This window comes from Lathamus discolor, chromosome 1 (assembly GCF_037157495.1).
Source record: "Lathamus discolor isolate bLatDis1 chromosome 1, bLatDis1.hap1, whole genome shotgun sequence".
NCBI classification, from domain to species: domain Eukaryota; kingdom Metazoa; phylum Chordata; class Aves; order Psittaciformes; family Psittacidae; genus Lathamus; species Lathamus discolor.
Genome location: NC_088884.1, coordinates 138122635 through 138143211, shown reverse-complemented (window position 1 = coordinate 138143211; position 20577 = coordinate 138122635). Strand labels below are relative to the sequence as shown.

The 20577-nt window shown below is 39.8% G+C and overlaps 1 protein-coding gene across 4 annotated transcripts in view; it reads right to left on the bottom strand.

Moving 5' to 3' along the window:
- CORIN (corin, serine peptidase) overlaps positions 1-20577 on the bottom strand; it is a 146247-nt gene that overhangs the window by 6668 nt on the left and 119002 nt on the right. For all 4 annotated transcript variants that reach the window (XR_010616572.1, XM_065697812.1, XM_065697819.1 and 1 more), the window contains 5 exons: positions 10088-10210; positions 6580-6629; positions 4626-4800; positions 1582-1853; positions 273-406 (listed from right to left, as the gene is read on the bottom strand). Coding sequence is in view for 3 of the 4 variants with exons in the window: in XM_065697812.1 (XP_065553884.1) it covers positions 273-406; positions 1582-1853; positions 4626-4800; positions 6580-6629; positions 10088-10210 (754 nt within the window). In the remaining variant the exon portion in view is untranslated. The remainder of the gene's footprint in view (positions 1-272; positions 407-1581; positions 1854-4625; positions 4801-6579; positions 6630-10087; positions 10211-20577) is intronic.

Genomic DNA, 20577 nt, shown 5'->3' with positions numbered 1-20577 from the left:
ACAAAAAATTACCTGCAGAACGCTCATTAAAATAACATAAAATAAAAAATTAATACAATAGTTAAGGAATACAGATAAACCTTCAAGAGTCATCAAGCAGCATTTCATTATCATAAACTGAAGCTGACTACTGCATCAATGATAATGAAAGTTGGGTTAAAATCTGTAAACAGGCAGTTGTGATTCCTGTAATAGATAAGTATGCTATACCTAGTAAACTTCACAGTACTTTGATTTCTAAAAGCAATTTTTTGGCCGTTAGTTTCTCCTACCATGCAAGAGTCCACAGTGCCAGACTCGTAGCCAGCACACAGCATCCTGCTGGTGATGGTTTTCATGTCAAAGTATGACTGGCATTGTTCTAAGGAAATGATGCGAACCTCTCCTTCTTGAAGCTTGAAAGGCACTGGAAAACAGAATTAAGCATTAAACTATACCCACATAAACACACAAATACTTAGTTACAATGGCTCTTTGAGATATCTGAGTTATGTTTGTGTAAATTTGACTTAGTACATCAGGGAATCAGAATTCAAAGGTCATTGATATGATTTTAGTGCATTCAGGAGACAGTAAATTGACTTCTTCGTGGTGTAAACAGCTGACGGAACTCAAATTCTAAGGAAAGTTGTTCTGCTTATAGCATGAAATACTAAATGCTGTGTAGCCATCTACTTTTAGATGGCTGGAACTGCTAGTAAATGGCCTATCCCTCACATGTGCAATTTAATTTTTGCCGTATGTCTGGCCTGGCCACTTGAGGTGAAGTTCCACCTGAAGCAATTCTGAAAGGAAAATTTCGTTCTCCAGTGTACAGAACAACGACCTTCCCTTGTAGTTACTATAATGGTGAAGGAAGAGACAACGGCTAAAGCACTAATAGGGCTGCGGCCAGGATGATTTACACAATGCATTCAGAAACATTTTGTCTAAATGAGCAACCTGATCTAGTGGAAAGTGTCCCTGTCCATGGCAAGGTGGTTGGAACTGGATGAGCTTTAAAGTCCCTTCCAACCCAAACCAGTCAGTGATTCTGTGATAACAACATCTGTTCTTGTCATGGGACCCAAGGATTGCAGTAGGCACAGAACAAGAAAACACACTAATGTTCTGTTTGGAGAGACAAAACCAGCACTTGTGATTATGCCTTTTGATTCAAGAAGATGTTCATTCAGCCTGCTTGCCAGTGTTTCCAGCGCATTCCACTTTCACTGAACTAAGAATGTCCTCCCCCCTCCAGAATATCTGATACCTTCTCAGTACAGCTCTAAATACAACCTAAACCAGTAAAACAATCAATTCAGGTGACTTCCTTGATAGGAGTTTCTAGAGCCTCAGTGTTTTTTTAAATAATCCACTTGTCTAAGTAAGGATTAAAGAGCATAAATTCAAGCTGCTCATTTGAAAAAGCTAGGCTCTAGTCACAGCTAGATCCCTTCATGAGTAGTTACAGTTCCCTAGTATTTAATAAGGCCCAGTAATAATATACATGGATAAAGCTCTGTAACAGGATTGCTTATTTGATTAACTCAGTAGAAGGTTAACATATTTTTCCAAGGGTCCCAGAAATATTCAACTTACTTTTGTTGCCCATGTGTCCCCAGCCCGTGATGTAGCAGTAGGTATCTGGCCGGACCAGCTGGTCCTTGCTGGGCAAACAGACAGGTCTTACGTAGCTTGTCTCGTTAACGTCCTCATCTAGTTCCACAATGCTGATATCATAGTCTACCACTGCCCGGTTGTAGCGAGGATGGAGGATAATGGTCTTCACTAGTCGGGTCTGCATGAAGACTGATGGGTGATCAAGATTGCTAATCCCAAACACTACCTTCCAAACAGCTGCATTTTCTCTCCTTTGAAAAAAAAGAAAACTTGGGGAATTGCAATCAAACAAGAGCATTCTTTTAAACTAAAATACCCAAGATTTTTTTCTCCCTGACATTTTGCAGATTACATTTTGTAAACAATTATACAAAAAATGCTACAAGAAAAACCAAATCCTTAGGCATCATTACTTACAGCTAAAATCTGAGCAACAAAATGCAATGCTTTCCGTTTCCTTCCTGTCTGTTACCAAACAAATTAAAGCTCATACCTTCAGAAGACATGTGACCACCAATTAGTTGGTGTATTACATGCCAAAGGCTCTCAAAATCATTCCTTGGAGCCTGCCCACGTCTTTGGTGCTCCCGTACTCACTGGTGGGCATGTACAAGTTTCACTGGGGTGACAGCACTGTTCAGTAGTGAGCTGCTGACAGCCATGAGTCTCACTGGAATCCCGAAGAGTCTCAAAGAAGCAATGCTATTACAAAAATTACTTCTTTTACAATGGCCACAGGGAAAGTCCCTTATTTATTGGGCATTCAATCTGTGCCAAGCATACTTCCTATGCCTTACATCAAAGGTTGCTTTGACTGCTACAACAATGAAGACTTTTTTGCTAAACGTACAAGATCATAAAAAAATGATGCACATCATACAGGTGGGAAGTCTGAGCGAGTGTCTGTTGAGACACACAAGAAAAACATAGACTTTATGAAAGGCTTTGGAGGTGTAATCTCTTGATCATAACTGGTCACAGGATAAGTCATGGGTTCCTAATTAATCTGTGATTTTAACCCCCCCCCCCAAAGTCAGCATTTTTCACACTCAATGAAATACAGTTCCATGTCACTAAGCACCTTTGACAAGATTAAAGCTTCCTCAAAGCAGTGTAAATCAAAGCATGCAAAATTTCAGCTTGTCACAGTACTCAGCAGGACTGTAATTTCTATAATTTGTAAGGAGATTTGGCTGCTAAAAATGGTATTTTTGCATTATCTTAAAGAGTTGCATGAAAATTCTGATATGTCAGACTAAAATGATCATTTCACCATCATGATCAATTTGTTAATTTTTCCCTAAAGTTCCAAGATTAAGTGCTAAGAATATTCACTTACTACTGTGATTATGAACACCATAAAAGAATCATTGCTCAGAGCAATGAGCAGTCACAGCTAGAAGGTACTGTCCTACAGTCAAGTAAAAGACCTTAATGTCTTGGATGCTTTGGTGTAATGAATCTCAAGTCAATCTATCTTGACAAAACTCTGGGGTCTGTACTAATAAGCTGGCAAAGGACATGATGTTTCATGTAGCTTTTTCCATTTCTGCCCTCTACAAGTATTCATGATTATTTGAATTAATACTTTCTGCTGCATTATAGAAATATGCTTCTCATACTTCGTATCCCAAACCTCGCATGAACTTCATAAAATGCTTCACAAAATGAAACATTTTCTCTGAAGCACTGGAGCACTTTAAAATCTGCTCTAACTGTTGGCTTACCTGGTTGGTTTGGTAACTACTTAAATACTTCATATCAAGAAAGCTTCATGACATCAAGAATGATCTTGCTGTTGCTGAATCAAGCTATACAAATGCAGAACTTACTTCAAGATTTCAGGCCACTAGGACTGTAGCCTCAAGTTTATTTGGAGAGGCAGAAGAGAAAAAAGTTCATAGAACTCCTCAATGAATTATTAAAGTAAAACATTGTCCTGGGTTCCTGGTACTTTAAGGCATTTGGAACACAAATGCGAAAGAGACCTTTAACATGCCGCACTCTGAGCTCACGTAGATACTGTATAGCCCTAAATGAGGGGTAACAAATAGCAAAGAGCTCAGTGTTTCAGAAACAGAAAGACGAAACTGAAATTATTTCTGAAAAGGGGGATGATTGATGTTTTGAAGAAATACCAGTCATGAGACACTTCCTTACCACAGAATTTCTGCTGGCTTGAACAGGAGAAAGGTGTTTAGTGTAGTCTAACATAACTTCCAACGAGCAAGTACCAGTTTAAAGCAGGGTTAAGCACTGATGACAACCACCTAGCAGAGAACTACTTGCTAACTACAGCAGAAAACACACACTTCAGCTATCTTTAGAAACCCAACTGAGTATAAGACAAAAGAAAGGAGGTCATAAACTTAACTCCAAAATCAGTAGTTCATTAAAATTAAATGTTTGTTAGCACTGAAAAGGTGTCAAGGACCAAGACAATTCCTAAGATGTGGAAACTTCCTCTGCACTCCAGACTGTCCATCCACCAGAGGACCTCAGACACCAGGAGGTACTGAATAGTTAATACTGACTTTTTAATGATAGCACCCCTAATAAAGGAGTGGAGTCTTTATGATTAGAAAAGGCAGTGACTTCATTATGTCAGTTGCACTGTAAGTAAATACCGTTTCTAACTAGTGGCCACAGCATTTTTCCAGGGTTATTTCTACGCTGCTGTCCAGAATTACTTTCTTAATCTATAGCAGTTGTATGAGAGCTATGGGATTAATGTTTTGTTCTTCATTTTCCTGTTTCCTGATGAAAGTTAGGGCATCTTCATTTAGCTTTCATTAGTAGAGGTGCCAGCAATGAATAATAAAGCAAGTGAAAACTTAAGCTGATGCTGGTTTATAGCATTCACTTTCTTGTTTTAGTATCCTAAAACCAGGCCTCTGTGATTTGCCTGACTGTCATTCTACAAAGGTCACTACCTACCCCAGTGTGTTCGGTAGAGGGGGAGGACTTGGTTAATTCATATGTGCAAACTTATATGAACAGCAAAACTCTCTGAGCCCTCTCACCCTTCAAAGCAGTGTGCTACTGTCAAGACCCATCTCTTTGCAATCAAAACACAGCCACATATGTGTCCGCTTGGCTCACTCTGCAGGGAGCATTGCCATGGCCATCGGCCTGGGCGACTGGTCCTACCACCAAGGATCCTCTTGTTCATGCGAGCAGCTGGGCGACGGCCACAGTCTAGTGAGGAACAGACACAGAAGGGAGTTACCACAATGTTACTATTGTTACCACTAAGGCAGCATGTACAAGACCTTCTACAAGAAAAATGTGGACAGAATTATATTAACAGTCATGAAATTACACTGATTAACAGAGAACATTAAATCCTGAACAACCACACAGTAATATCACAGAATCATAAAATGGTTTGGGTTGGAAGAGATCTTCAAGATCATCCAGTTCCAGCCCCCTGCCATGGGCAGGGACACCTTCCACTAGATGAGGTTGCTCAAAGCCCCATCCATCCAGCCTGGCCTTGAACACTGCCAGGGACGGGGCAGCCACAGCTTCTTTGAGCAACCTGTGCCAGTGCCTCACCACCCTCCCAGGGAAGAATTTCTTCATAATATCTAATTTAAATCTACCTTCTTTCAGTTTAAATCCATTCGCCCTTGTCCTATTGCTACATGCCCTTGTGTGAAGTCCTTCTGCTTTCTATCAAACACACTGAGCCATTTTTATCCTTCCTTTATATCTAAGGATTTTCTCTCCTGATACTAATTTAACCAGCTCAGCCTGAAATATTAACCAAGCTAAGCTTGGGATCCTGACTTCCTTTCTGTCAGGGATTACCAGGCTGCCCTTAGGAAGGTGTCCTGGGTTTATGTCTTTGTCATTCTGTCAGCTAGCAACATGTCTGGGCTACTTTGTACTATCCACAAGAATGGATTCTGGAAAATCTGCTCAGCAATAATAAGGCTTTTCTTTAGCCAGGTGTCAGGTGAGTGTCACACTGTTTACTCAGCAACATGGCAGCAATCTTGCTTGGCCTATGGAAATTACTAAGGGAAGAGCTTTGAAAATCTGACGACATTCCAGTATGGTGTTCATTCTGCTCTATAAGCCACTTCCACCGGAAATCACACCAGATTGCCATCTGCCAGTTACTTTTCCAAAATAGTCAGCCCTCCACTTTTGTTTCACTTTATATTCTGGATTTGTAAGATAGCGGACATTATTTATCCTGTTTATACTGGGTCTGATTTAGAGGTCCAAAGAACACCACCCGTTTCTGCAACCAGCCTCCCAAGGGAGGAGCAATGGTTATTTGTAACCTGTAATTCTTACTGTGTTCACTTAACTTCAGAGGCCTGTGGGTTTTAAATGTACTTAAAGCAACGTATGTCAGAAGCAAACACCTTTGACATGCTCATATAAGGGTTGGGGCTTTTTCTGATCAAAGTAGTAGATGTTTTGATTAGCTTCCCATATTTAGGTCATACTTTGTGATTAATTTTTCCTGTGTCAAGCTAATTCATAATTTACGTGTTCTTCAACAAAGCTCTCCCTGTCTGTAGGACAGGATTTCACTGACAATGAAGACTTTCTGCATTTTCAAACCACTTGAATTTGCACAATCTGCTGCTTCTACAGACTTGGTCTGCAGCTTTCTACTTCAGATTCTCCCGTCCCCTCGAGCTTCACGGTTAATGGCTTCAGCTCCCAGGCAGATAGCCTGCTAACCACTCAGCACAAAGTTTTATCGAAGTAATTTTTGGAGCCTGACTGCTGACAAAATTCATTCTGTGGGAGCAGGACTGCAGTACATAGCCTTGTAGTCAAAGAAGAAAAGCCGATGAAATGGAATATCATAGAGGGGGAAAAAACACTGCAAAACTGGATGTTGCAGAAGTCGAGTCAAATTTCAGAATGAATCCACACTAAACATTTGCATTTGTTAATGTCATTTAGCACATCTCCGAAAACATCTTTGTATTATACGCACTTCTCTCTTACCTGCTTTAGTGCAGAAGAGAGCCACTTTGCTTCTGCTCCGACACATCTGTCTAAATATTAAAACAAAAACATGGTGGAAATTTCAATTAATGGATGCAATTTTTGTCAATTTGAACATCAGCACAGGTACTCGGTACTTACTGTTGTGAACCAGCTGTGAAAAACCACACAAACTGGAAAAAGAAACACAAAGAGCTTCTTACGCCAGATCATCTGTGATTTCCAGTGTCTTCCTGGAGGTAATGCAAAGTATTAGTTCAGCTTTACAATGCATTCTGTGAGTGGGTGCTACATGTTCTGCACTCTCACTCTCTGGGCACTGACCCAGCTCTGAGCTTAGCTGGGATGTACAGTCTGTCAAGTCTTAACTTATGGCACCTGAAAGCACAGGAACTGCCCTTCTCCTTCCTTACAGCTGAAGGATAGAAATGTCTTTGAAATACCTTTGATAACAGATTATCTTTCATACCCTAAACATTTGGGCAGTTTGAAAAAACAGGAAGTTTGCATAAGCATTACCACAACAAATATGATTATTGCTGTTAGACTTTTTTTTGTATGAGAGAGGAAAGAAGGGATTATTTGTCAAAGAGAGATCCTTGCAAAAGAGTGAGCATTGCTGCTCAGACAGCTGACTGCCTTTTAATTTTCACCACTTTCATTCCTACTTGTATACGTGCTTTTCTGAGGCAGATGCAGAGCTAATTAGACTGGATACCCACATTGTCTGTTCCACAGGTAATGCACTGAAGGCTGTAATCTCAGTAGGTAGGCAGCATCTTTAAAAGTTCAACCACCTATAAAGGGCTTCATTTAAGTCATAGATACTAATGTGGGCACAAGAAGAGTGCCAGAAGGTCACCAGATGAGCTTGAACCCCTGATTTGACCAGACCTCTGTCCTTTACATTGCACACGCCCCAGTCATATACTGTGCAAATCAGTCTACTTCCTGTTCCTGAAAACAGGGAACATAAAATTCTGTTTCTAGAGCTAGAAAACCAATTCCAGGGAAGAAAATTCTGTGCACAGTTTTGAGGAGCATTTGGACCCCATAAAAAAATTTACAGAATATAATATAGACTCATGTTTCATACTCATTTTTTTGACTTATCAAGTAGCCAGCTCTAAAAGAGAAACCTTCAGTACTTGGATCTCATATGTATGTATAGCCTTCACTGTGCCATTCCCTCTTATCAAAATGTTATGAAACTAGTGGTGCGTTTGTTAGTTCTTGCCCAAGTTCCCAGCAGTCCAGGAGCCTGACAGCTCCTGTAAACATACAACATACTCCACAGCACAGATATTTTACATGCTGAAGTTGACCCAGATGAATACACCTGAACTGCAGACCCCAGTCCTGTCTTGGCTTCGTGTTGGGAACAGACCAAACATATATTGTCCCCTGTGCAACTTGCTTTACACCAGAAAGCAAGCCAGGGACATGATAAGTGAAGCAGGCCTGCAGATCCTCCAGTGGAATGATGGGGAGATCAGTATGGGGTGCACCTGACCTGCAGCACATGCACAGCCAGTGAGAGACACTTAGGCAGGGTGCCTGATGCAGTCAAACCAAAACCAGCTTCACTCTTCACTTAGCTTCTCACTTTGTGTTACCCATTTTCTGGATTCAAAGAGACTGGAACATACTACATTCCTACATATTACTTTAATCTGTCTTAATAGCTTTATCAATAATCCTCATTACTGATGTTTTTTATTCCTTTAACTTGTACTTTGGTTGAAACTAGATCTTCTGCTACTAGATATTGTAACTCAGAGGCTCCAAATCCATCCCTTCACACACACTTCCTAGCAGACTACTCTCAAATACGGCAAAGAACCTTGAAATTTCTGCTTTGTACTTTGGTGACTGAACAGACTATGACTGTGGACCTGCCTTTGCATTTGCCAATGTGTTTATTCTTGTATTATCCTGGAGAAAAGCATTTAGATACCATTAGGCTACTGGAAAGAGACAGTGAGAAAGGAAAGGAGTTAAAAAGATTTTCAGTTATCAGGCACCATCCTGTAATTACATTCTTCTAGATGAAGAAATAAAAAGGAATTTAAATGAATCATAGAATCCCCGAATCATAGAATAGTTAGGGTTGGAAAGGACCTTAAGATCATCTAGTTCCAACCCCCCTGCCATGGACAGGGACATCTCACACTAAACCATCCCACACAAGGCTCTGTGTAACCTGGCATTGAACACTGTCAGGGATGGAGCACTCACAACCTCCCTGGGCAACCAATTCCAGTGCCTCAACGCCCTAACAGGAAAGAATTTCCTCCTTATATCCAATCTAAACTTCCCCTGTTTAAGTTTGAACCCGTTACCCCTTGTCCTGTCACTACAGTCCCTGACAAAGAGTCCCTCCCCAGCATCCCTATAGGCCCCCTTCAGGTACTGGAAAGCTGCTATTAGGTCCCCACGCAGCCTTCTCTTCTCCAGGCTGAACAGCCCCAACTTCCTCAGCCTGTCTTCATACAGGAGGTGCTCCAGCCCCTGATCATCCTCGTGGCCCTCCTCTGGACTTGTTCCAACAGTTCCATGTCCTTTTTATGTCGAGGACATCAGAACTCCACACAATACTCCAGGTGAGGTCTCACAAGAGCAGAGTAGAGGGGCAGGATCACCTCCTTCGACCTGCTGGTCACGCTCCTTTTGATGCAGCCCAGGATACGGTTGGCTTTCTGGGCTGCGAGCGCACACTGAAGCCGGCTCATGTTCATTTTCTCATCGACCAGCACCCCCAAGTCCTTCTCTGCAGGGTTGCTCTGAATCTCTTCTTTGCCCAGTCTGTAGCTGTGCCTGGGATTGCTCCGACCCAGGTGTAGGACCTTGCACTTGTCGTGGTTGAACTTCATAAGGTTGGCATCAGCCCACCTCACAAGCGTGTCAAGGTCCCTCTGGATGGCATCCCTTCCCTCCAGCGTATCAACCAAACCACACAGCTTGGTGTCATCGGTAAACTTGCTGAGGGCACACTCAATCCCACTGTCCATGTCAGCGATGAAGATGTTAAACAAGACTGGTCCCAACACCGATTCCTGAGGGACACCACTCGTTACTGGTCTCCAGCTGGACACTGAGCCATTGACCACAACTCCTTGCATGTGGCCATCCAGCCAGTTCTTTATCCACCGAGTGGTCCATCCATCAAATTGATGTCTCTCCAATTTAGAGAGAAGGATGTTGAGTGGGACAGTGTCGAACGCTTTGCACAAGTCCAGGTAGATGACATCAACTGCTCTACCCCAGTCCATCAGTCCCGTAGCCCCATCATAGAAGGCCACCAAATTGGTCAGGCAGGATTTCCCCTCAGTGAAGCCATGCTGGCTGTCACCAAGCACCTTGTTTCTATGATTCTATGATTCTATGTGCTGGGAATTATACACAGATACCTTGGGAAAAAAAGAGCTTGTCAAAGTGAGTTTATCATCCTCCACTGATAATTGATTACCCACAGCAGTGAAACCAATCTCATTTACCTAGCACTTACCCATTCACTAGAAGAGCATGTAAAGTCGATGCATTTTTATTCTTCCAGTCTGAGTGCAGATTCAGCCATTTTTGATGCTGCATTTCCTCATTCTCTATTACAATTTCTGTTTCGGATGGTCCCCTGAAACAAATGAAAGACACTCTTCCAGTAGGTTTCTATGTTACACTAATGAAGGTGAAGATGCCTTAATGCCTCCTGTTTACTCTAAAGATATACAGCTGAATGTTATGTCAAAACCACTTGTGGCAGAGTCATAATTAGCGGAATGAAATCACCCCAAGAAGCCAGACTAGCTAACATATTACGGTCAGTTATGCTGTATTTTTTGATGAGAACCAGAACTGGAATCAGAAACACAAAGAGCCTTTACTGTAACTCACACATTGTCATACTGTTTCTACAGCTTCTTGCCTCCAAACAGACAAAAAACCCCAAAACATTTTTATATGCATATTCATATTTTCTTACATTCTTATCTTTGCAAATCCATTAAAATTTAACAGTATAGAGCAGTCTGGGTCTTGTTAATAATACTTGACAGTATCTCTAAGTCCAAGCTGTCTGCTTTGCAAAATAGAACAAATCATGGATGACAATGTCAAACCTATCCTTCTGCAACGAATTAACAGGAGTATGAAAGTAAGTTAGAATGCTTCACCAGGAAATGTTTTCATATATCCACTTCCCCAGTTTACTTATTGCCTGATAGACTCGAGCCACTGAAGAAGAAATTGCTGTTTTAGTAAATCTCAAATGCTAAATGGGAGGAGTATTTTTTAAATGGCTTTACAAGTCATGCAGCTTTCCAGCACAGAACCATTCACGATTAGCCATCAATCTGTATCGATGATAAGGACTTTCAAGGGCTGCTTTTCTAAACCCTGGTCAAAGGCCAAATTCTAAATCCTAGTTCATCAAAAAGAGAATGAGAAAGGTTCAGATAAACTGAGATGTGTCCCAACACTTGCCTCTGAACCCCATCTCTCACAGCAGTAGCTAGAAATGCCAGCCAGGTTGTGAGCTTGTTTTTAACTCCAATTTCAGTCTTAACTGTATTTCTTTTTAAATATTTACAAAAGTGCAGCAACCTTTACTCACTTGATTGCATAAATTAACAAAGATCAAAGAATTCTCTTTATGCTAAAGCTGTCAGCACAACCACATGGAAATGTTTTCAGCAGGGCTGGCAGAACTGACTAGGCTCCGAGATCACAGCCCAGGATCCTGCCTGTAACATGACTTATTCTTCAGAACCTTCTCTGGGCATATTAAACAAAACTTATTCCATGAACTACTACTGAGAATGTGCAGGCAGATATAACAAGCACTTTTAAAGACTGCATTTTTACCTCATTTAGAGAAAGCTGTTTGATGCAAAAAGAGCAGCACTTTCTTCCTCAGTGCCTTCTTATAGCAAACACAAAAAATTCTCCTTTCTTCTTTTCCATCATTTGCTTATTTCCCACTCTCTCTCCACCAAACATACACAAACCTTCTCTTCTTGAGATGACATTCTGCCTTATGATCATCTGGGAGCAATTATGTTCACCATTTCATAATTGTGTGCAGTCATATTTCATGTAGCTGTAAACAGTGCCTGATCTACAAACTGTGTAACTCAAAATGTGCTAAAAGTTGCAAATGTTATGCCATCTGATGGATCCAAATTCTACATTATCCCACATACCCAATTATTTTGCTGAAACCTGCAGTTCTGAATTACAGTGTGTGATGCTATAATCGTTGTTAAGCAGACATGTACTTCCAAACCAGGGCAACAATCTACAAGACACTTAACCCTGTAAGAGATTTTATAATTATGAATACAAGCTATTGTACTTAATAAAATTATAGCTGTGCCTTTTTTCCTTGGTGGTCACAGCTTGATGTAATACACTTAACATCCATATCTAATTTATGTTTTAAGAAAGCTCTCTGTAAACATTTATACAGCATTCCCCCCTTGATGATTTTTATTCATGGTTTTCTTTCAAATAGGCAAGGGCCACCACTTCTGATTAGCAACAGGCAGAATGAAAGGGACCTAAGAATCTCATTTCTAGTTGAAGAAAGCTGGAGTCAATAGCTAACATCTGTAGAAAGACCAGAGCATTCTGGCAGTTGCCAGAGAGTGAGAGAACACAAGCTAAATATGTTAGAGGAGAAAGACTTGGGCTGGTATGAGCATCTGAGTCTAAGACTTACAGCAATCCAGCAAGGGGCTGCTATGCCAAGTGCATATGTTACACCAGGGACTGTAAAGCACTCAGAGAAAAGGAGGTATATAGAGTACTAGGGACTCATTTTAGCTAGACCCTGTGCTCCAGAAATGCAGCAGGTTCTACTTGGCCCCTCGTGGAGCTGTAGCGCACAATTTCTTCTGTGGACACACTCTAAAGAAAGGGAAGAAGGATCTTTCAATGGGCAGAGCCACATCAACTTATGGTGTATAATTTCTTCATAAGAGTATTTTGCTTTACTGAGTTTCTTACAGACTGCAATGACAAGGCTATAGCTGCCAATCGAGATATCAATGTACTATTTGAGTTCAAATTTAGCTCTCTTTCCAATTTTTTTTCTTTTATAGTGGCCTGACAAGGTTGACCTGAATGAAGTAATTTTGCATAAAAGTCTTGCGTGTGGCCATATCTAATATATTCTGCTATTTCAGGCAAGCAAAATAAAGAACCTTTTTTATTAAACACTTTCAGAAAGCTCTGCAGCTACTTGAAGAGGAGTTAAAAGGTGGTGGAATCAAGCTTCTCTCAGTAGTGCTGCATGGTAAAACAAGGGGAAATGGTCTAGAGCTGCAGCTCTGGAGATTCTTAGCAGATGAAAAATACACACTTTTTCACTAGGAAGGTGGAGTAGCCCTGGACGGAGAGACTGTGGAATCTCAATACACCAAGGTTTTCAAGACTTGGCTAAACACAGCAGTGGTTGAGCCTATCTCGTTTTGCCAATAGTCCTGCTTCAAGTGGGAGATGGACTGGGTGTTCTCCAGATGTCTGTTACAATAGGGACTTTATGATTCTGCTCCTCAATACACTATACGGACCAGTACCTATGCTGAAGAGCTTAACCTTAAAGAAAACCGAACAGTTACTTGAAGAGGTTTTTTGTATATAAGAGCATCTTTTAACACTACAATACAGTCACTGAAATATCTGTATCACTTCAGTATGTTTGTTAGTTATATCTGCAAACATAAGACATCCATGCCACGGTAACAATAATGCATGCCTTATGAGTGATCACCATTAGATGAGGTCTTCCACCATGCTTTTAAGATAAACTACAAACCCTACCTGAATCCACATGACTTTGTAACATCTCGTGGTGCTATTTGGATGGAACCATTTGAGTACTGAAATACTATTTTAAAACCAATGGGGTTATAAGAATCTATTATTGAATGGACCACATAAATTTAACTGTCTCATATGTGTCACATTATATATGTGCAGTAAATCTTTATGTCCAGAAGAATGATAGAGCTCCTGAGTTCAAACCAAACATAATCCTCAACGAGTATTTAGGGTGCCTGTAATCTCAGCCTATGGACTTCTCCAAGATCATACCAAAAAGTGCCATAGTTCAGTAAGTTTACAATAGACACGCAACCAACAGCAATGTTTTATCATTCCGCAAACACACACATTTGATGTGATAGAAATACCAACCTTAGAGGTAAAATACAAGTTTGTCTTTCACCTAGATTTTCACTAGATCCTCTGCACTGTTTTCAGGAATAAAACAGGACTACGACCTATGAAAAAAATCCTTCCACAAGGCTTTCTTTCACTCATCAGTTAACCAAAACAGTTAACTATCAGAAAATTCAGATGAAAGAACTCTTACGAGGCCATCTGATCCATTCCCCTAATCCAAAACGAGATCAACTATATCCAAATTCTTCCTGACAAATATCTGTCTGCCCTATTTGTAAAAATCTCTAGCGATGGAGAGAATTCTCAGCATTTCCAGGCAATATATTCCAGGATTTAGAGTTAGCAATTTTTTTCTGGTGTTTGCTCTAAATCTTCCTAACTATCATTTTAAGCTCATTATTTTGTTCTTATTTCCTTCAGAAATGGAGAAGAGTTTATTCCTTACATCTCTGCATCAATATTTTACACGTTTGAAGGTTCCTATACCTCCTGACCCCTGACTGACCACCCAGACTTTTCAACTTTTCTTCATGGACCATGCTTTCTAGGCCTCTGGTCGTTCCTGCTGACTTAATTCTGAACTCTCCCCATCTAATCAAAACCTGACACAAGCTGAATATGCCAGAGGGATAACACGTCAACACTCCTGGTTAATTCAGGCCATTTCTCCTGTCTGTCAAAAAAATGATTAATTTCTAATCCTGTCCTCCAAAATGCTTTCAGATCCTCCCAGCTTCATGCTGAATGGGAAATTATTAAGCATGCTCTCCACTCTACTATCTGAATGACCCATGAGAACACTGAATATCTTCCTAAATCCACTGGGATGTGTCCAGCCCTCTGCCAATACATCTTTATGGTTTGAAACTGAATCAGCAGTCTCATATCATTTAATCTCTGTTCATATCCCCTTACTTATGTCAAAAGTCATTTCACATAGCGAGAAAGTGAAAAATATATCACATTTACTGTTTCTTCCCTATCCACAATGTCTCTGCCTTTTCAAGGAATAAATTAAGGGAATCTGACATTACTTGCTATTGATAAATACATCTGCCTGTCATTAAGATCCTATACTTCTGTAATTATTAGTTAACAACTGAAATCAGGTAACTAGCTTGTAAATCTCTGCATCTTCTTTTTCCCTTTTTAATGAAATACGGCATACCTACCAGTTCTCAGCCTTAGGTAGCCAGTCACCACAACTTCTCAAAACTATTGGCTATCATTATTGGCAGCCATCATGGAGATCTGCCATAGCCATAGATCTTAAAAGCTCTTGGACAAATTTCAGCAAAAATAACTACTTTGAAAAGCAGTGTACAACCTAGTATTTTCTTACTTTATTCTTAAATCTTTACCATCTTAGAAACTGTAACTTTGAACTGCATCTCCACTCTCTCTGGAGCACTGCTTTCAGTTTCAGGTCACTGTATAGCTTCTGCCTCAGCCAAGTTAGTTTTGCAGCTAAATCTAGCATGTCTGCTAGACCTGATGAAAATCAAAGGGCACGTATAATTCTAACATTTCTGATTTCTTTAATCTAAGAAGTTCTCTTTAGTCTAAGGCAATTTCAGAAGTTACTCAATGATTCTACGAAATCAGTCACATAAGATTAGAAAGGCAGGACATTTTAATTTGCTGCAACACTTATGTCTACCCAAATGGGAAATTCTAACTTAGATTTTTGCTAACTTTGCAAATTTCAACTTTAAAATTAGAATAATCCTTTAATACATTGAATTTCAAGCTATGGATTCCCTTCTGTGTGTTTAAGAAGGGGATTTTTAGAATTAAAAAACCAAACAAAACCTAGTTTGTGTTCTACATTACAAATGTGCTCACAATAGGGCAAAGTAACATTTAGGGCAATTTCATTACACAAGTTGTGCAATGGAAGTATAAAAGAAATAGTTTTCAAAGCATTCTAGCCTGCTATCTGCTGATCACTGTGCACAACATTCGAAGTTTATAGTATAGTTTATAGTGAAACACAAGCAGCATTATGACTTGCATACTCAACCATAATGAAAAAAAAAGCCCCACCAAAACCAAAAAGACCAAAATAGAAGAGAGGGACTAAGTTTAGGTTATGAAGTTAATATTCTGTTTATCACTAAAACAAACATAATTTGGGATACTTATGTACAGCAATGCTTTTTTTAACACCTCATTCTCCCTGTTCCATTGTGGAAAACTGTTACATGTGTTAAATTGCAAGTTCAGAATAAAGTATAATTCATAAACTGGATTCCTTATCCCTTCATGGTAACAGTAACATTCCTCTGTGCAGCTTCTGTAATTTGATTGTTTTAAGCCTCATCTGACAGCAGGCTTGAAAAAGGAAGCCTTGTGTTCTGCCAGAAAGTAATGAATAATGTGTGTATGGGCACTAATATAAAACAAATCAGGGCTATTTCAGAGCTGGAACAGCACCTTTTTCCTGCCTGTACTTACTTACTGTTTGAGATGTTTCTTGGTCTTGAGCAGAATTCTATGAAGCCATGGCTGTGCCATAGAATATGGAGCAAAACATCAAACTGATTGAAATCAGAGAAATTTGAAATCTTAATATGAAGACATATGAAAATGGAGATTAAAAAAATTCAGAGCATTGACACAAAATTAAAACGCTTTGCACAAGTCCAGGTAGACGACATCAACTGCTCTACCCCTGTCCATCAGTTCCGTAGCCCCATCATAGAAGGCCACCAAATTGGTCAGGCAGGATTTCCTCTCAGTGAAGCCATGCTGGCTGTCACCATGCACCGTGTTGTTTTTCATGTGCCTTAGCATGCCTTCCAGAGGGCATGTTTGGAATTTGTGTTGGAAACTGTTAATAACACAGGGATGTTTTAGTTACTGTGGAGCAGTGCTTACACAGCCTGAAGGCTATTTCAGCTCCTCACCCCACCCCACAATGCACAGGCTAGGGGTGCACAAGTTGTTGGGACAGTTGATCGCAACTGAGCAAAGGGATACTCAATACTATATGGCATCACGCTCATCACATAAAGCTAGGAGAAGAAGGAGGAGGTGGGGGGATGTTTAGAGTAATGGTGTTTGTCTTCCCAAGTGACCATTACACATGATGGAGCCCTGCTGTCCTGGAGAGGGCTGAGCACCTGCCTGCAATGGGAAGTACAGAATGTCTTGTTTTGCCCTGCTTGCACACACGGCTTTTACTTTCCTTATTAAACTGTCTTTTCTCAACCCAGGAGTTTTCTCACTTTTACTCTTCTGATTCTGTCCCCCATCCCACTGTGGGGGTAGTGAGTGAGTGGCTGCTCACTTACTTGGGATTAGTTGCTGACTGAGGTTAAACCACAACACTGTCATTTGAGTCTCTGTAAGTTATAAGATTCAAATAGCTAAACTTGTAAAAAGAACCATTTTGGGCCACCTAAATTGAAAACTTCAAATAAAATATAGATTTTATTAGCAGGAAGTCTTAATTCAACTTCAAATGAAATGCAAAGGTACAGAAGTTAATTAGCTGTTCATTTTAAAAACGGGAGCACATTTTGTTTCTAACTAAAAAGTGAAGTGTTTCATTTTAAAATGTTCAGAACAAAATAACTTGATTTCTCAGACTTTTTCCCCTGCTGAAACTATTCACTGAATTTGCATAAAATCTGCTGCTATTTTTGTTCAACATATTCCTTTAGAGAATTATTATTCACTAAGAAATGTTCCCATAGTTGTTCCGGTCATAACACATTAGTCTGAAAAAAACAATTCAGCTTGCAGATTCCAGAATGAACTTTCAGGATTGACATATCTGTTTACAGTTACACTGAGTAAATTTGACTTGAAAGCCCCTTTTGGAAAAATAAAAGAAAGGGGGTTCATAATGCCATTTGTACAAGCTGTGATGTAAAACAAATTGAAAAAGGACTTGTGATCAACCACTACAATAAGAATATTTCTTTGGTTGGCAGTATTCATGTATCTTTCTATTTCTTTTAGTCAATAACAATGATTACGATCTTAAGGTCCTTTCCAACCCTAACTGTTCTATGATTCTATGATTGAGGTTGAAAGGGACCTCTGGAGGTCATCTGCTCTAACCCCTCTTGGTCAAGCAGGGCAACCTACACCCGGTTGCCCAGGAGCACATTCAGACAGGTCCAAGGTTGTTGGAGATATTAAATCGCTAATAATAATTATCTTTTTACTCAAAGAAATAAAAACTATCCAGTCATGGAGCTAGAAAGTGTTACATGAGCTGAGTGACCATACACTTAATGACTATTTGAAGCAATTGCTACAATTTGTAAGGAATTACTAGGTTGAAAATTCTTTTAAAAGAGTGGGTCTAGAAATCCAGATTGCATTGATGAGTTCAAATACTTCATCTTGGGGGGGGTTGGACTAGATGATCTTTTTAGGTCCCTTCCAACCCTTGGGATTCTGTGATTCTGTGAATTTCATTTACTAACTGTCATTTTTATTCTTGGAGGAAATAAAGTAGGTTAAATTCAGAAGTTCAAATTTCCATTGTGGGTAGGACAGAAGTATTCAATTTTTCGTTCTGTGATGTTTTTAAGCAACTAAGACATTAAACTGAATTTCCATTATTTCTGTTGTAGAAGTAGAAAGTAATTAGCATAACAATTCACATGAGAAGAAAAGGCTATTAGTCTAGCAGCTTGACTGCTTAGTTGGCAAGTATTATTAAAGAACTCTGTGCCAAAGAAAGAGTGTGGAATATATTAGGAAAGACAAAAGGCCAGACAGCAAAAAGAGATTAGCCTTTCCCATCCACAAATACATACACAATAGGTGCTCTGGCACAGGATACAAGGAAAAGGAGCTACCTGTTTTAGCGGATCACCAGTGGCGCAGCCTACAAGAAAGGGAGCTGCAACAGCAGGAGGGCGTAGCAGAGCTAACAAGTTACAAGTAACTTGATGAACAGCTGTGATTTTATGCTAGACCAGAACAAGATCACCTCAAATTCCTCTGTACTGTGCTGAGTACAAGCTGATGAAGCTTATAACTAATACATTGTTATCTCATTGTATGCAGGAAAGAAAGAAACTATTACACTAACAGAACAACTCTGCTGGTTTTGTCAAATTTCAGAACTTAGCAGACCCTGGTTTTATGATGACCATCCCATTAACAAAAAATGGGGACTTCAGAGTGTATGAAGGTGGTTTTCCTCAACTAAACATCAAGACAAATCTGCAGTCTTCTAACATCATGTTTTGAACCTGCATAGTATGCCCATCCTCCACAGCATAACCTCTGCAGCACACACCAGGATATAGCTATCATTGATCTGAGACACTGATGGTGATTGCTGCTCAGTTCTCTACTTGTGTTAGCAGGAAGCCTAATTGCCAGATACTTTACTGCATTTAAATTTGGGACCCAATTAGAGGTCTCAAAACAAAATTTTCTGTCCTGAGATGAACAGGCACTCATATCAAGTGATCTGATTGCCTCCTCGGGCTGTAAAGAAAGCTAAGACTTGAACAAAGAGCTCCCATTAGGCTGCTGGCATTATAAACAAAAGTTTACTTCATTTCTAACATTCTTTTTGCACTAGAGGAAAACATAAGAACTGCTAAGAACACACATTGCATAACTTGACCAACAGCCACCATTAGGCCAAAGCCTTTCAGACAATGCTTAGAACTCACATTGTTTTGTGTGATGCTGCATCACACAAAACATTGCATATGTTATGCTGCGAAACACTGGAGAAATACAGCATCTGTGGAATTAGAGTTGAGCAAGAGCCAGGAAAATAGTTTGAATTTCATGAAATGGGCAGAGCAGAATTACCTTTGACATTGCTTCAGCACAATGCTTATACCTGCCAAATAATAAGACTGATACTCTGTAAAATGTGTTACCACTGTCAGCTGAACTAACCTAGCTTTAACCACTGTTATTTAATTATCTTCATTTTTCCCAGATTAATTTAGGCTCAAGAATAAAAAAGTATCTACAAGCTGTTAGAAACACACTGCTTTCATATTTTAAACATTTCCACATTATGGGGTGTTGTCATCTGGGAAAATACCAGACACAGTTATGAAAAATAGTATTTTACAGAACATAAAAATACCATATGCTACCATTCCCTGTAATTCCTGGTCTAAGGTACTAAGAAGTCTCAATTTTGATCTATCATGCTCCTACTCACACTAATTTCAGCCTAGGCACACCTCTGAATAAACGAAGCAATTGGAGGTCTTGTTATAATTTAATACCTTTTTCACTTTCCTAGCAGCAAGCACTATAGGAAAGTTAAGCAAATTTTATGTTAGGACTATGAGACTGAAATATTAAGAAGAAAGTGTTTTTAATGTTAAAACCATCAGTTTGTTCTTAGGCAACAAAGTAGCTGTTAAAACAATAGCTATTTTTTGAGCTATTTTGAGCTCAAAGGAGTTTAAGCTTATTAGTGTGTTATAGAAGTTAAAGCATAAAGATAATGTCAACATTACCTAGATATACTAAACTAGCTAAAGGAGTGCAGAATTGTTGGGTGTTAGAATGGCAGGCAGTCCATTTAGTACAGCTGGTGTCAGATTCAGGGGATGTGTTAGGACTGATGTCAAGCATCCATGCAGTGCAAGGCAATACAGGTCAGGTTAAGTGCAGACACTGTAACCCAGGGTCGTTATCCTTCTCTGGTTTTGACACAGGTACAAAGAACAAGACTGCATGTCAGTATATGTAGTGGTAAAAGGCAGACAGTTTGGGGACCAGACAGGCAAAAGACACATTCTGTGCCATTTGGCTGTCTTCCCTAGTAGAAGAGAGCCTTGGATATCAGAGCACTTGGGGTTTATCCCA